We start from the raw sequence: 349 nt of genomic DNA, 5'->3' as shown, positions 1-349 counted from the left end.
AGGAAAACAAAAATACCACACACCCTGCTACGATTAGCACTTGCAATTCGCACTACCAGGACCTGGAATTAACCTGCACGACTCCCCCACAGATGAACACCGTGCCCGGGTCCATCTGCGACCTGCTGGGCCTCAACGGGTACATGGGCAAGACACCCAACTCCTGCCCGCCTGACCTGCCCCAAGTCAAGAACGAGACCACGCCCATCAACGACCAGCAGATGGTGGCGTATATGAAGGACAGGCAGAAGAAGGATAACCATAATATGAGTGAGTTTTTTTATGACTTTAGTTTTTTTTGTGCTCTTTTTTTTGTGTGTGTGTGGGGGGGGTTTACTGGGTTTCTCTG

General features: G+C 50.4%; 1 protein-coding gene across 1 annotated transcript in view; it reads left to right on the top strand.

The window, feature by feature from the left end:
- The window catches only part of LOC119586192 (transcription factor EB-like), a gene marked incomplete at its 5' end in the record, with an annotated part of 127,344 nt that overhangs the window by 123,660 nt on the left and 3,335 nt on the right, over positions 1-349 (top strand). Inside the window, 1 exon segment of the mRNA XM_037934894.1 lies at positions 93-270. Within this exon segment, the coding sequence (XP_037790822.1) occupies positions 93-270 (178 nt within the window).

Source organism: Penaeus monodon, chromosome 21 (assembly GCF_015228065.2).
Source record: "Penaeus monodon isolate SGIC_2016 chromosome 21, NSTDA_Pmon_1, whole genome shotgun sequence".
Taxonomy (NCBI): Eukaryota; Metazoa; Arthropoda; class Malacostraca; order Decapoda; family Penaeidae; genus Penaeus; species Penaeus monodon.
Note: the sequence above shows the minus strand (reverse complement) of the source record. Positions and strands in the feature narration are given on the sequence as shown.